We start from the raw sequence: 13,852 nt of genomic DNA, 5'->3' as shown, positions 1-13,852 counted from the left end.
CTGTAGTGTGTTTCGTTGCCGTTGGTGATGAGACCCATCAGGGTTGTGTCATCTGCAAACTTCACCAGGTGGTTGGTGATGTGGGTGTGTGAGCTCATATTGGGTTACTTTTAATGTCGTCATATGCTTCATTGTCTCTCTGGATGCCTGGTGGACTAGGCTTAGCTAAAAAGTCCTGACCAAGTTTTTCATCCCAGTACAGTCCTGTTATAATACCATAGAAAGGATCATGATCTGCTTCAGTAGTAAAATTACATGTTGACATGCATGCTTCTTTTGGTGAAATTCAGCTTTCCAATTTTGACGGCATACAGCCCTAAACCATGCATGTCGTGTGTGTGTGTGTGTGTGTGTGTGTGTGTGTGTGTGTGTGTGTGTGTGTGTGTGTGTGTGTGTGTGTGTGTGTGTGTGTGTGGTGTGTGTGTGTGTGTGTGTGTGTGTGTGTGTGTGTGTGTGTTGCAGGGCCCCAGACAGTTCTTGTGCAGGTGAAGGTGCAGTTACACAGTGTGTCTGTGTGTGTGTGTGTGTGTGTGCGTGCGTGTGCGTGTGCGTGTGCGTGTGCATGTGCGTGCGCATGCGAGGGGGGAGAGTGAGAGAGGGAGGAGGGTGTTTGTGTGTGTGTGTGTTTTTTGGGGGAGGGGGGGGGGTGTACAGGGTCCTAATCCTGTCTGCCTGTTGGCTGGAGCAGTCCGTGCTGGGAGGGGGGGTGGGGGGTGGGAGTTCAGCAACCTGATGGACTGGTGGATAAAACTGTTGTCCAGCCCGGTGGTTCTGGCTCCTGTATCTCTTTCCGGAGGACAGGAGACTGATCAGATTATGTGCTGGGTGGGTCTCATCCCTCACAGTTGTGAGGGCTTTTGCGGGTGAGGCGGGGTGTAGATGTCTTGCAGGGAGCGGAGAGGTGCCTTGATGATCTTCCCCGCTGTCTTCACGATACGCTGTAGGGCTTTCCTGTTGTAGTCAGTGCAGCTCCCGCCCCATACCGTGATGCAGCTAGTGATGATGCTCTCAATGGTCCCTCTGTAGAAGGTGGTCATGATGGCTGGTGGGGCACTTGCTTGCCTCAGTTTGCGTAGGAAGTAGAGGCGTTGCTGGGCTTTCTTGGCCAGTGATGCAGTGTTGGTGGTCCAGGAGAGGTCATCACTGACGTGCACTCCAAGGCACTCCACTCCGCAGCAGCACCATCAGTGGTCCGTGGCAGGAGTTGGCGGTGACCTTTCTGGAAGTTGACAACAATCTCCTTTGTCTTGCTGACATTCAGTAGGAGGTTGTTGTCGCTGCACCACTTGGCTAGGTGGTCCACCTCTGTCCTGTAGTGTGTTTCGTTGCCGTTGGTGATGAGACCCATCAGGGTTGTGTCATCTGCAAACTTCACCAGGTGGTTGGTGATGTGGGTGTGTGAGCTCATATTGGGTTACTTTTAATGTCGTCATATGCTTCATTGTCTCTCTGGATGCCTGGTGGACTAGGCTTAGCTAAAAAGTCCTGACCAAGTTTTTCATCCCAGTACAGTCCTGTTATAATACCATAGAAAGGATCATGATCTGCTTCAGTAGTAAAATTACATGTTGACATGCATGCTTCTTTTGGTGAAATTCAGCTTTCCAATTTTGACGGCATACAGCCCTAAACCATGCATGTCGTGTGTGTGTGTGTGTGTGTGTGTGTGTGTGTGTGTGTGTGTGTGTGTGTGTGTGTGTGTGTGTGTGTGTGTGTGTGTGTGTGTGTGTGTGTGTGTGTGTGTGTGTGTGTGTGTGTGTTGCAGGGCCCCAGACAGTTCTTGTGCAGGTGAAGGTGCAGTTACACAGTGTGTCTGTGCGTGTGTGTGTGCGTGCGTGTGCGTGTGCGTGTGCATGTGCGTGTGCATGCGAGGGGGGAGAGTGAGAGAGGGAGGAGGGTGTTTGTGTGTGTGTGTGTGTTTTGGGGGAGGGGGGGGGGTGTACAGGGTCCTAATCCTGCCTGCCTGTTGGCTGGAGCAGTCCGTGCTGGGAGGGGGGGTGGGGGTGGGAGTTCAGCAACCTGATGGACTGGTGGATAAAACTGTTGTCCAGCCCGGTGGTTCTGGCTCCTGTATCTCTTTCCGGAGGACAGGAGACTGATCAGATTATGTGCTGGGTGGGTCTCATCCCTCACAGTTGTGAGGGCTTTTGCGGGTGAGGCGGGGTGTAGATGTCTTGCAGGGAGCGGAGAGGTGCCTTGATGATCTTCCCCGCTGTCTTCACGATACGCTGTAGGGCTTTCCTGTTGTAGTCAGTGCAGCTCCCGCCCCATACCGTGATGCAGCTAGTGATGATGCTCTCAATGGTCCCTCTGTAGAAGGTGGTCATGATGGCTGGTGGGGCACTTGCTTGCCTCAGTTTGCGTAGGAAGTAGAGGCGTTGCTGGGCTTTCTTGGCCAGTGATGCAGTGTTGGTGGTCCAGGAGAGGTCATCACTGACGTGCACTCCAAGGCACTCCACTCCGCAGCAGCACCATCAGTGGTCAGTGGCAGGAGTTGGCGGTGACCTTTCTGGAAGTTGACAACAATCTCCTTTGTCTTGCTGACATTCAGTAGGAGGTTGTTGTCGCTGCACCACTTGGCTAGGTGGTCCACCTCTGTCCTGTAGTGTGTTTCGTTGCCGTTGGTGATGAGACCCATCAGGGTTGTGTCATCTGCAAACTTCACCAGGTAGTTGGTGATGTGGGTGTGTGAGTTCATATTGGGTTACTTTTAATGTCGTCATATGCTTCATTGTCTCTCTGGATGCCTGGTGGACTAGGCTTAGCTAAAAAGTCCTGACCAAGTTTTTCACCCCAGTACAGTCCTGTTATAATACCATAGAAAGGATCATGATCTGCTTCAGTAGTAAAATTACATGTTGACATGCATGCTTCTTTTGGTGAAATTCAGCTTTCCAATTTTGACGGCATACAGCCCTAAACCATGCATGTCGTGTGTGTGTGTGTGTGTGTGTGTGTGTGTGTGTGTGTGTGTGTGTGTGTGTGTGTGTGTGTGTGTGTGTGTGTGTGTGTGTGTGTGTGTGTGTGTTTGTGTGTGTGTGCGTGTGCGTATTGTATAGTATTGTATTGTACGTGTCTATATCAGTATGTCAGTGTTTGAAAAACTGCATGTGTGAGTGTATTGTCTGTGTGTATGCTGTGAATGAATGTGTCAGAGAAAGAACTGTAAATTCATGTATGAGTAGGCTAGTTGCTAGCTGTGTGTGTGTGACAGAGAGAGAGAGCGATAGGGAGATTATTATCATTGTCTTATTTAAATGGTTTTAGTTAAACTGTACATTGGAGACTAGTTAAATGCAATTTCAAACTTCTGTACTAACCCTGTTACATAGATTTTTGACAATAAAGTACACTTGAACTTGAACTGAACTTGAACTTGTTGAAGACAGGAGGTTTACAAGCCCACCTTAACACTTTGACCAAGTTCTTGGAACACCTAACAAGCTTTACACTTTACCACCCTCAACGATACATTTGCATCTATTTCCTTTGCGACGAAACGAATCTGCAACCATTCCCACCTGGTTTTCAAAAGAATAGTTTGGAGCGGATACTTCTTCTGCTGGTGTTTGGTTGGGACAAGCTAAAAGTCATTGTAAATAGGGTAAAATTACTGGTACACAGGTTGTTATCATATTGTTTATTTAAATGTAATATGGTGAAGGTGTTTTGTTCACCAAAAGTTCCCGTGCAGGGTTTTACCAAAAGAAGTATCCAAAAGACAACTTGTTGTAGACAGGGTCGTAGGTTTACTAAGCCTGCCTTAACACTTGACCATGTTCTTGGAACACCTAACAGGCTAACAGGAAGATTATAGCTTGAATAGGGTGTAGTAGCACATTTTGTGCCCTATGCAACCATCATATATTTTCACAAAACGGACTGTGTGGGGCCCATATACACATGGGCCACACTTTACCCCCCTGAACGATACCCCTGGTTGTAGATAGGCTACTAAACTGTATTCCACCATGTCCTGCAGGTTGAGGAGGGGGAGGATGATGGTCCGCTCAGTTGAGTGTACTTCTCCCCTCAGATCCTCAGAGTGTAACCGTTTCTTTTCGTTCAACATTTTTAATTGGTGGTGTGCCTTGAGATTTCTTTAAATTGAAAAACTATGTGCCTTAGCTCAAAAAAGGTTGAAAACCACTGATCTTATCCATCATTAAACCTAGCATGGACTCAGAGGACTTTCTTCAATTAAATTACTCTTCTAATGGCATTGATGGGACTCGAAGGCTCTAATTAAGCACTGCAAATAAATACAAGGTTAAATAAGTTAAGTACATTTAACGTTAATGTTAAGTAATTTAGCTTCACTCATGGGTAAGCCGTTAGGGCAGTAAGACGTGTAGCGCAAAGGTTGATGGGGGGTGTAAATAACCAGTGCGTACTGGTTGTGAGGTTTTCCCCCTCCCTTTATCTGCCCTGTGATTCCGGCTTCCGGTTGCAGAAGACCAGGGTCAGGTTAACATCAGTGCTACCTCCACTGGGAGTGTGTGTGTGTGCGCTAATGAGCGCCCATGTGTGCATTAACGTGTGTATATTTGTGCATAAAACAGCTGAAAGAAAATTAAACGGTATAGCCGGTCACATCATAAATACAAGTTTAGTATCAAGTGGTGGAGCGGTCTCCCAGAGGCAGCAAGACTAAGCACATCTCTTACAGCCTTCAAGAAACAAATAAAGACCTTCCTCTTTCGAGAGTATCTACAGACTAATGCTTGAGCTGGCCTAGCCCCAGCCCCAGGGCAACCTCTTGACATGATGTCTAGTTTAGTTTGTGTGTGTGTGTGTGTGTGTGTGTGTGTGTGTGTGTGTGTGTGTGTGTGTGTTTACTCGTTATTTACTCTTTATTTACTCTTTAAAAAAAAACCTAACCCCTCTTTGCAACTGCACTTGTTGTTCTGTATATTTCCTGTGCACTTTGTATTTGCTTGTGATGTTGGCTTGATTATGTCCTCTTTTGAAAGTCGCTTTGGTTATAAAGCGTCTGCCAAATGCAATGTAATGTAATGTAATGTAATAGTGAATTTATATTTAGAACAAATAGGGTGTTTCGAATTGTATTCACTTGGCCGTAACAAATCCATTGAAAACCCACAGCCTCTCTTGGCTTGTTTGATGCACAACAAAGAGGGAAAACCAATGAAGAGTTAATTAACAAAGCTGATGGGCTTTCAGTCCAGCATTGTCTTGGCCATGTGTGTGTTCTTGCACTGCAATTACACTCCCAGTCTGCATGCATGCACTGACCAGAGCTAACATCTAATAGACTTACTAAATTCGTTCAATTCATTCATTCATTCATTCATTCATTCATTCATTCATTCATTCATTCATTCATTCAACACCATAAAATAACAATAGCATTCGTTAAAACAGCTGCCCTCTGAACCTTTGTCTTACTTTTACCTGATTGGGCACAAACAGACGCGTAGGATTACTTTACGTGTAAAATGAAGTTACTTAATTAGGGGAGTTAGGCAATTGACTTAGGACAATTTAATTGTCTGGCCAATTTAATCCTTTCATGTAGGGGGTGCAGTGGTTTAATTGAAGAATGAGCTTTCCATTAGAGACTTCCGGTTTCTCCGAAAATGACTCTAAACACAACTGTGCACAATGACACCAAAGTCTCCTTTTAATCTAGAAGTTAGTTAGTTAGTTAGCGTTAGTTCTGGCAGGCATGGTAGTCAAGAGCTTGCCACTTCTAAATCGTCTTTACAGCAGTGAGTTGATGAGGCTGATTATTCACTTTGAAGGCTTGTTGTAGAAAAAAACATTTGGGTTTTTCATGTACATTAAAACTGATTTTAAAACGGGCATTTTTAGAAAGAAACCTCAGGTAGATGTAAACAAAAACAAACACAGAGTTTTTTCTGGTTTGCCACCTATTTCACATGTTTAGCCACTCACTCATTCACAGTCATGTAAACATTGTGATTGAATTCATCAGTTGAATCTTCCAATCTGATATTTCTTTTGTTAGCAATATTCTTCATTTCACTCTTGTTTTCAGTCACTCTGATTAATAAACAGAGATGTCAAAAGTATAGTTTGACAGAAAAAAAGTCAATATTGACTCTAAAGAAGACGTGACAATGTTGAAACGTCAAACATCAAACGTCAAAATCGGACACAAAATCGGGAGTCGTGTAGTCTGAGCCTGGCGTAATATGCATGCACAATATTTACGTACAACTACTTTACTCATGTTGGCCAATCTGGAAATCTGTCTCTACAAGACAAAAGAATGGGTATTGTAAATAATTGTTGGAACTTTTTAGATTTTTTTTGTTTTGTTCTATTTATATTTTTGTAAATGAAAGTATTGTATTACATTTGTTGTATTTATGCCAGCTGAGGACATGCACTGTTATGAATTGGGTTGCTATGTCGTACAGCGTGGATGTATTCGTTCCATGGACAGCATGCCAGTCTGCATTGGATGTGTTCATCTCGCCCCCATGTACCTGTTGATGCTGTCCTCTGTCTTATCCTTCCTCTCAACAATCCATCTAAAGCCCAGGGGCAAGGAGTAGGCTAACTGGGGGCTTAACCTTTGACATTAACTTGCCGCTTTGTTTAAAATCACATAAGCCATTTGTCCTATGGCCTTGTTAACTACTGTGTGATTGGGCCCACACATTGTTGTGATGACATTCTTAAAAGTTCACAAACTGGCTGGTTAGCAAAATGCTACTAGTAAAGGGCTGTCTACATATACATGCACATGCAATTACACATACATATAATAATCACAAGCAAGGTAGTCATGTTCCAACCTTCCAAACAAATTCCTGAAACAATTGCTCAGTCTTCTCTGAGGCATAGTGTGATAGCGACCAAAGTGTAATCAACAAACAAAGTAGGCCAGACTGTATAAATGTATAATCACAATTTGCAATTTGCTATTCAAAACAGTTACCAGTTATCATGAATTGTTGGTGGAAAGGGCAATTTTGAGTTGAGGGAAAGTGCTTTTTCCTTCATACTAAATGATGTGTGACTGGGAAGTTTTTAGATATTGGACAATGTCAACATTACATGAAACACAGGATCAAATGTTTCTGAAATGGGGAAGGTACAAGTTTGAACCTCCAGACTTTGGGTGTAGTTCCCTATTGCTATTCATATTTTATGCATACATTTTCCACTTAGTGATGAAACTTACACAATGATATTAGGATAAATATTTGTCAGACTTTAATCAGGTTCTTCTCAAGTTCTTTACCTGTGTCACTGAGTTCACAGAGCCCTGACAATGTTATTAGAGCTATTCAGGTGGTCTGCAGAAAATAACTCTTTATACAATCACACAACTGCCAGCCAACATTATTTTTACGCAGTCATTGTTTTTTTACACTACACTGTTAAACACTGTCTGACTTCATGTAGTCTTCATATCAAGTCGATCATCAAATGTAAGTCCCGCTGGATAATCCCTCAGAAGACTGATTAACCCCTGGCACTTCCCACCCAAATCCAAAAGATGATCAGCACCCTCGCCAATGCCCCCTCTGCTCTGGCACCGCAGCTCAAGAGTATATATAACCAAAGGCACCGTACCCCTTCACAGACAGAGCATTCAGCCACTGCGCACAGGGTGAAGCTCCACAGTTCTGCTGTTCCTGTTTGAGACCGCAGCCTCAAGATGAACGGCACAGAGGGAGAGAACTTTTACATCCCCATGTCTAACAAGACTGGGTTGGTCAGGAGTCCTTATGAGTACCCCCAGTACTACCTAGCAAATGTGTGGATCTATAGGTTGCAGGCACTGTACATGTTTTTCCTGATCTGTGCAGGTCTGCCCATCAACGTCCTGACGCTGGCCGTCACAGCCATGCACAAGAAACTGAGGCAACCACTCAACTTCATCCTGGTCAACTTGGCTGTGGCTGGAACCATCATGTGCTTATTTGGATTTACTGTCACTTTCGTCACAGCTCTTTGTGGCTACTTCATCTTTGGACCATTGGGCTGTGCCATCGAGGGCTTCTCTGCTACTCTGGGAGGTGAGATCCGGCCTATACGAATAGCATATTGATTTGATCTTTTTTATTGAAGACATTTGTTTAAACCCAACTAAATATTCAACTACATTGGTTGACATTCTGCCATATCCGTGGACAACTACTAATCACGGTGAAGTTCAAATCCATTGATAACAGGTCCTTCTGTGTCTCCTTCTCTACAGGTCAGGTTGCTCTGTGGTCTCTAGTCGTGCTGGCTGTGGAGAGGTACATGGTGGTCTGCAAGCCCATGGGCAACATCAAGTTTGGCACTCCTGCGGCCACAGTTGGAGTGCTTTTCACATGGGTCATGGCTTTCAGCTGTGCAGCTCCCCCACTGTTTGGCTGGTCCAGGTGAGGTGTGCTTGTTTTTGCTTGTTTATATCGGGACAGTGCAGTAAAGCTGGAGACAGGAAATGAAGGGGGAAAGAGGGACGGGGAAGGATTATGTCTGAGCTCGAACCTAGTTGTTGGCTCCCCAAGGGCAAGCATTTATGGACAAGTACCTCAGTGTGTTGCGCCTCAGCACCGCACGGTGAGGTGTACTTCAATACAACGCAGTGAGGCGACGGTTACATTGACATTTAGGATTAACTCAATGTAGGCCTACTGTACTTACAGGATCAGCTGGCCATTCACTGTGTTCCTCAGTGAGTCAGCCAGATGAAAACATAAGCCTTCTTAATCAATGTTTTGTATCAACAATGAATTAATTAGAGAATGAAGTATTTACATTTTTCAACTATTTCCAGATTATAAAACTGAACTATAGGGCCTACTGACTATACTGTATATTGAATGCTCTAAATTTAAGAGGAATGAGACAAAGGCTAAAATTATATTGGATAACAATCAGCTCAACAATAGGTCTATGTGTCTAATACAATCCATATGTTTACATTTCTCTCATTTGTATTTAATGTTCAACCCTGTCAATATTCATTTGCATCCTTCCAACAGATACATGCCAGAGGGACTGCAGACCTCCTGTGGACCTGACTACTACACCCTGAACCCTGTGTATGACAATGAGAACTATGTCATCTACATGTTCACCTTCCACTTCTGTGTCCCAGTCTGCACCATTTTCTTCACCTATGGATGCCTTGTCCTCACTGTGAAAGCGGTATGACTTTTATTTTGTTTTGCCTCTAGAATTGTCTACACATGAAATATTTACTGCATGTTCTGATTCATGCGATTGATGCAAACATAGGCAACATTTTGAGCAACACAAATGAAAGTATGAAATATTTTTCAGATCCATGATTACAGTTCCCTTTGTTTTAAGAATCAGGCTTTTTCTCCTCCGAATCTCACACGGTACTCACCCCAGTGTTAATCTTATTTTAGGCCGCAGCTCAGCAGCAGGACTCAGCCTCCACCCAGAAGGCCGAGAAGGAGGTGACACGCATGTGCGTCCTGATGGTGCTGGGCTTCATCGTTGCATGGACCCCCTATGCTTCTATGGCTGCCTGGATTTTCTTCAATAGAGGAGCTGCTTTCTCTGCAGTGCAAATGGCGGTCCCTGCCTTTTTCTCCAAGACCTCAGCTGTGTTCAACCCTGTCATCTACATTGGACTGAACAAACAGGTTGGCCTAAGACTCATTTTGATTATAAGATATAACCATAGTATTAATAATAACATTATTAATATTATTAATAACAATTAATGTATTTGTATAGCACAATTCATACAGGATATGCAACTAATATTGACACTAACATTAGCAACAATATATAGTATACAGTGTGTGTGTGTGTGTGTGTGTGTGTGTGTGTGTGTGTGTGTGTGTGTGTGTGTGTGTGTGTGTGTGTGTGTGTGTGTGTGTGTGTGTGTGTGTGTGTGTGTGTGTGTGTGTGTGTGTGTGTGTGTGTGTGTGTGTGTGCACAGGATATAGGGATAAGTTAGAACTGAAGCTCCTTTTCTGCAAATAACCCCTTCCTCTTCTCTTTCTTCCTCCTTTCTGTTTCTGTTTTATCCCTCTCTCCTTTAGTTCCGTGGGTGCATGATGCAGACAGTCTATGGCATTACCCCAGAGGATGAGACTTCAGTCTCACAGAGCAAAACAGAAGTGTCCTCAGTGGGTCCTGCATAAACATATTCACTTACAGTCTGCTTTTCACAATTACAGTTTACGATTTCCAATTGCTTTCCTCTGAAATCTACATGGACTTTTTCTTCACACCAAGTTGGCAAGGTTGTGCAGTAATTTGAAAAGGCCTCCATAAAAATGTCCTCCAAGATTGGAAAATATCAATCTAGGAAATCAATCTGAGATATCATGTTAAACAACAGCAATATGTATTGTTTCTTTGCTTTTGAAATTATTTTGCCAACTCAGAAAATGACATTCGATTGGCATTTTATTTTCACATTCATACATTCCTCTGCTCCTGACTATGGTTTACGTGTTTTATGACAAAGATGGGTTTGCCACATTTCTTTCTGTATATATTTTGTAAACTAAAATAATGTGTATTAGTCAAATGCAATTTTAAAAAAACAAAAAAAAAACAAAAAGCAAAATGTGAAAAAGAACAAAAAAGTGCTATGAATAAATCAGAAAAAGTAATAAATGCTTTGATCTGACAAGTGATGGGTGTTGGTTTATTATGTTGGATAACTTCATGAAACTGCCTCCATGCTATGTTAAGGTATGCAATCCCCTATTTATCTACTGTCAGTGGCCTGTGTCTCCAGTCTCCACCCTTCTCTGCTGTTGCGGTAATGATCCATCAGGATGTGAAGCTTGCTTCGCAATACCCTATATACAGTATAAGGCACAATCGAGATACCACAACGGCTACATGCACATGTAGACAGCAATGCATTCTGGCGGAAAATCTTGCATGCTGGTTAGATTTCCTGTCCAACTTACCAAATTTCAGTCATGTTGCGCCGATGAGGTGACGTGTCACATGGTGCCAAACTATTGCAGGATGAATGCGACTGCAGATGGACCTTGCAACTCCTACATTTGCTGATCCCTGTTGATGCTCGTCTGCAAGGGTTTGCATTCTGCCTCCGAGGTCACACACCGATGAACTGGTTGGCCAACAACTCACTCACGTGTGTGTGTAGGTGTGTGCCATGTCTCAAACCCCTTCACAAGTTTGCACTGCTCCCCACTTCAGCTCCTCCTCCCCACCTCTCCCCCCACACCTCACACGTGGTGTGCTAGTAGATGCGAGCTCATTGTCTCGTACTGTACATATTTGTGGGTGACTTTTAATACCACCCACATCGTGACAACAAGTTCTCACTCACGTGCTTCGTCTATGTCGATCGACGGCAACAAAGTTGATTGCACCTATTCTCTCTCTCTTTGGTCTTTTTCGACTTTATTTGATAGGACAGTGTGAGAGGTGGACAGGAAGCGAATTGGGAGAGAGACTGGGAGGGGTCGGCAAAAGACCCAGGCCGGGAATCGAACCCAGGTCAGCCGCACGGTTGGCCACGGCAGGGCCTATTGCTCCTATTCTCTATGAGAAACAACTTCTCCCAGGCACTGTATTGTGGGTACGCAATGTGACACGAATGACGCGTGCGGTGGGTCCAAAAGCTGCACAGAGGTCCAATCACAATAGAGTTTCACGTATTATTATAGTGAAAGTGAAATGAAAACCCCACTGGGAAACTCCAACACCCATTGTCATTGTGACACAGCACTCCACAGCACTCAAGTGTTCACTTTACACTGCACACAACAAAATTGAATGTATGCCTCACCTGTGCAAAGGAGCAGCCCCCAATGGCGCCCAAAAGGGAGCAGTGCGGCAGGACGGTACCATGCTCAGGGTACCTCAGTCATGGAGGAGAATGGGGGGGGAGAGCCCGGTTTAATTACCCAAATCCTGCAGCTGCTTATCCCCGTTGATGCTTGGCTGCCTACCGCCTCCGAGGCCACGCGCCCATGAACTGGCGCACTCACAACTCACTCACGTGTGTTTAGGTGCCTAGTAGTCTCAAACCCCTACACAAGTTTGCACGGTTCCCCACTTCAGCTCCTCCTCCCCACCTGTCCCCCCACACCTCACATGTGGTGTGTTAGTAGATCAAACTGGTGCGAGCTCATTGTCTCGTGTATATTTGTGGCCGACATTACATGCGCTGTATTTAATACCACCACCCACATCATGACAACAGGTTCTCACTCACGTGCTTTGTCTAGAAAAATAATGAAAAAAGGAAAAAAAAAATAGTTCATATTCACCCTCATGTTCCCCTCAAACAAACTGCCTGTGAATTTCTGTTTATTTATGCTTTTGAGAGTGGGAGATACAGAGAGAGAAAGATAAGGAGACAGTGAAGAAAGAGAGTAAACTCAATCCAAGCTCTCGTATTGAACCACTCTTTTTCTGCACTCCTTTTTCCACATACTTCACCACCTGCTTTGTCTACCTACTTAACATGTGATCACTGCTGTAACAGAGAGTTTATAAAATATTGATGTATAAGCCCCCCCAAAGTGATACTCACTCATTTTTTTCAGATTCATGTTCCTCACTGAAAATGAGCCAAAGCCGGTGAATCTCAGTGCAAAAGAATAATAACTGATACTATTTTATTCAAGCCAAAAACTTGAAGACTTGAACACCTTATAAGGGTTAAAAGAGATGTTCTGATGTTCTTAATTTGCAACTGGCATGTCGTGTTGTTTTCGTTCAGAATCACTAAAGGCGAAATCTGTTGGTTTGTCACAATATCCTCAAGCGTTACTGCTGCTCCGTTAGTTCTCTCTCTCTCATACACACACACACACACACACACACACACACACACACACACACACACACACACACACACACACACACACACACACACACACACACACACACACACACACACACACACACACACACGACACGTCTCAGATACACACACACACACACACGTCAAACACACGAAACGTCAAACACACACACACACACACACACACACACACACACACACACACACACACACACACACACACACACACACACACACACACACACACACACACACACACACACACACACACGACACGTCTCAGATACACACACACACACACACACACACACACACACGTCAAACACACAAACACACACACACACACACACACAAACACACACACACACACACACACACACACACACACACACACACACACACACACACACACACACACACACACACACACACACATCTGTGCTTCTGATTCATTCTTGTCTGACTGCCCATTCAGACATTAGAATGACATGTAGAATTTTCGTCAGCTTTTATCCCACTGTGTTTGTGGGTCCAGTAAACAGACTGTATGGTCAGTCATTCAAAACTGTACGCTGCAATCATGGCTGCTGACAGCTTTGGCTGGGGCAGGGATAACATTCTTTGAAAGGGCCCCCCAAACCAATACACACAATATAATGAGGACATGTCCAGTCAGAAATGGAAAGCCATAGGAATGGAAAGCATGGAAAGCCATGGCAATTAGCCTGATTATCATCGACGTTTAAATCCTTTGAGACTTGATTTGACCTAGAGCATAACAAATAACGTTACTCAAACAGAATGGTTGACCCACCTTCCTTGGTTGCTACAGGTCAAGGCCAGAAAAGGCTGTGCCGAAGTTTAAACCAAAAAAATGTCTTGTCCCAATAGAACGTCTCTGCTTACAGTAAACCCCAATATATACATACGTCAGTGGTAAACCCCAACACTGCTTTAAAGATGGCCTCTCAACGTCATTTCATTAATATTGCTGTGTTCCCCATTGTTATTGAATGTGTTACGCGTTGGTCCTGTTTAAAAAAACGTTCTGGTTGCTTTGTTTCAAGACGTTTTTGCAAG

At 44.1% G+C, this 13,852-nt stretch overlaps 1 protein-coding gene across 2 annotated transcripts; it reads left to right on the top strand.

The window, feature by feature from the left end:
- Positions 1–7,648: 7,648 nt before the first annotated feature.
- Positions 7,649–10,115, top strand: LOC134462442 (green-sensitive opsin-2-like). 2 transcript variants are annotated; one of them, XM_063215475.1, is made up of 6 exons: positions 7,658–8,018; positions 8,201–8,369; positions 8,976–9,141; positions 9,369–9,608; position 9,768; positions 10,014–10,063. In XM_063215475.1, the coding sequence occupies exons 1-6, from the start codon at positions 7,658–7,660 to the stop codon at positions 10,061–10,063; spliced, it is 987 nt and encodes a 328-aa protein (XP_063071545.1). The 2 variants fall into 2 exon arrangements, with proteins under 2 accessions (XP_063071546.1, XP_063071545.1); XM_063215476.1 differs by lacking the exon at position 9,768 and having other exon boundaries at positions 7,649–8,018; positions 10,014–10,115.
- Positions 10,116–13,852: the final 3,737 nt, after the last annotated feature.

Source organism: Engraulis encrasicolus, chromosome 14, assembly GCF_034702125.1.
Source record: "Engraulis encrasicolus isolate BLACKSEA-1 chromosome 14, IST_EnEncr_1.0, whole genome shotgun sequence".
In the NCBI taxonomy this organism is placed as follows: domain Eukaryota; kingdom Metazoa; phylum Chordata; class Actinopteri; order Clupeiformes; family Engraulidae; genus Engraulis; species Engraulis encrasicolus.
This window is presented reverse-complemented; position numbering and strand designations above follow the sequence as displayed.

Bases quoted from the DNA above. Each gene is read 5' to 3' on its own strand.
- LOC134462442 (XM_063215476.1), top strand. From the start codon at position 7,658: ATGAACGGCACAGAGGGAGAGAACTTTTACATCCCCATGTCTAACAAG. The intron at 8,019-8,200 runs GTGAGATCCGGC...CCTTCTCTACAG, and splicing joins CTTCTCTGCTACTCTGGGAG to GTCAGGTTGCTCTGTGGTCT. The intron at 9,609-10,013 runs GTTGGCCTAAGA...TCTCTCCTTTAG, and splicing joins ACATTGGACTGAACAAACAG to TTCCGTGGGTGCATGATGCA.